Genomic DNA, 770 nt, shown 5'->3' with positions numbered 1-770 from the left:
CTGTCTGGCAGAGAAGCTACTTAGGAATCACATAATGTCTCCTTAGATTTCTTTCTTTTTTTCTTTTTGAGGCAGCATCTTGCTATGTAGTTCAGACTAGCTTTGAACTGATATAGATTCTTCCACCTCAGCACTCAAGTCCTGGGATTACAGGTGTGCACCACCCCACCTGATCTCATTGGAATATTTAATGTGTTCTATGGATATCTTTTAGGTTTAAATTTTTGTATGTTTATTTAGTAATATGAGGCCACGTTATCTAACTAACTTTAACAGATGTTTGTGTGAATATGCAGTCATATAAACAAAATAAACTTACAAAAACACTCCATTAAAAATTATATCCAAATATTTCATTTCATACATATATTAAAACATACCCTTGAAAAGAAATTATAATGTAAATACTGTTTATATTCTACAGGAGTCAACTTTCTACAACATTCAAATTTAATTTGCCAAGACACCATAGTTAGCTGCATAGCTCAGAGCTGCACTAGGACTATGGACTTCAATCACAGTAGGCAGGAAAGCAGATGTAAAAGGAAGCAGGTTATGACATGCTGTCCTGTATTCCTCATACTGGGAACTACAGTTTCCAAACTGCCATTAAGCAATACCTCAGAAGTTTTTATTAAGGACCAATGAAGGGGAAAATATAAATTATAGAAAAAACCCTCATTATCTAATCTACTTTTTTTTGTTTTGTGGAACCAGGGACTGAACTCAGGCCCTTGCACTTGCCAGTCAGGCGCTACTGAGCTATCTCC

The 770-nt window shown here is 35.5% G+C and overlaps 1 protein-coding gene across 1 annotated transcript in view; it reads right to left on the bottom strand.

Annotated features, from left to right (window-relative positions):
• Positions 1–450: 450 nt before the first annotated feature.
• Naa16 (N(alpha)-acetyltransferase 16, NatA auxiliary subunit) overlaps positions 451–770 on the bottom strand; it is a 250,544-nt gene continuing 250,224 nt past the window's right edge. The window contains 1 exon segment of the mRNA XM_004640322.1: positions 451–603. Within this exon segment, the coding sequence (XP_004640379.1) occupies positions 451–603 (153 nt within the window).

The sequence above is a fragment of the Octodon degus genome, unplaced genomic scaffold (genome assembly GCF_000260255.1).
Source record: "Octodon degus isolate 3935 unplaced genomic scaffold, OctDeg1.0 scaffold00122, whole genome shotgun sequence".
Classification (NCBI taxonomy): domain Eukaryota; kingdom Metazoa; phylum Chordata; class Mammalia; order Rodentia; family Octodontidae; genus Octodon; species Octodon degus.
The sequence above is the reverse complement of the archived record's forward strand: the minus strand, read 5'-3'. Positions and strand labels throughout refer to the sequence as shown.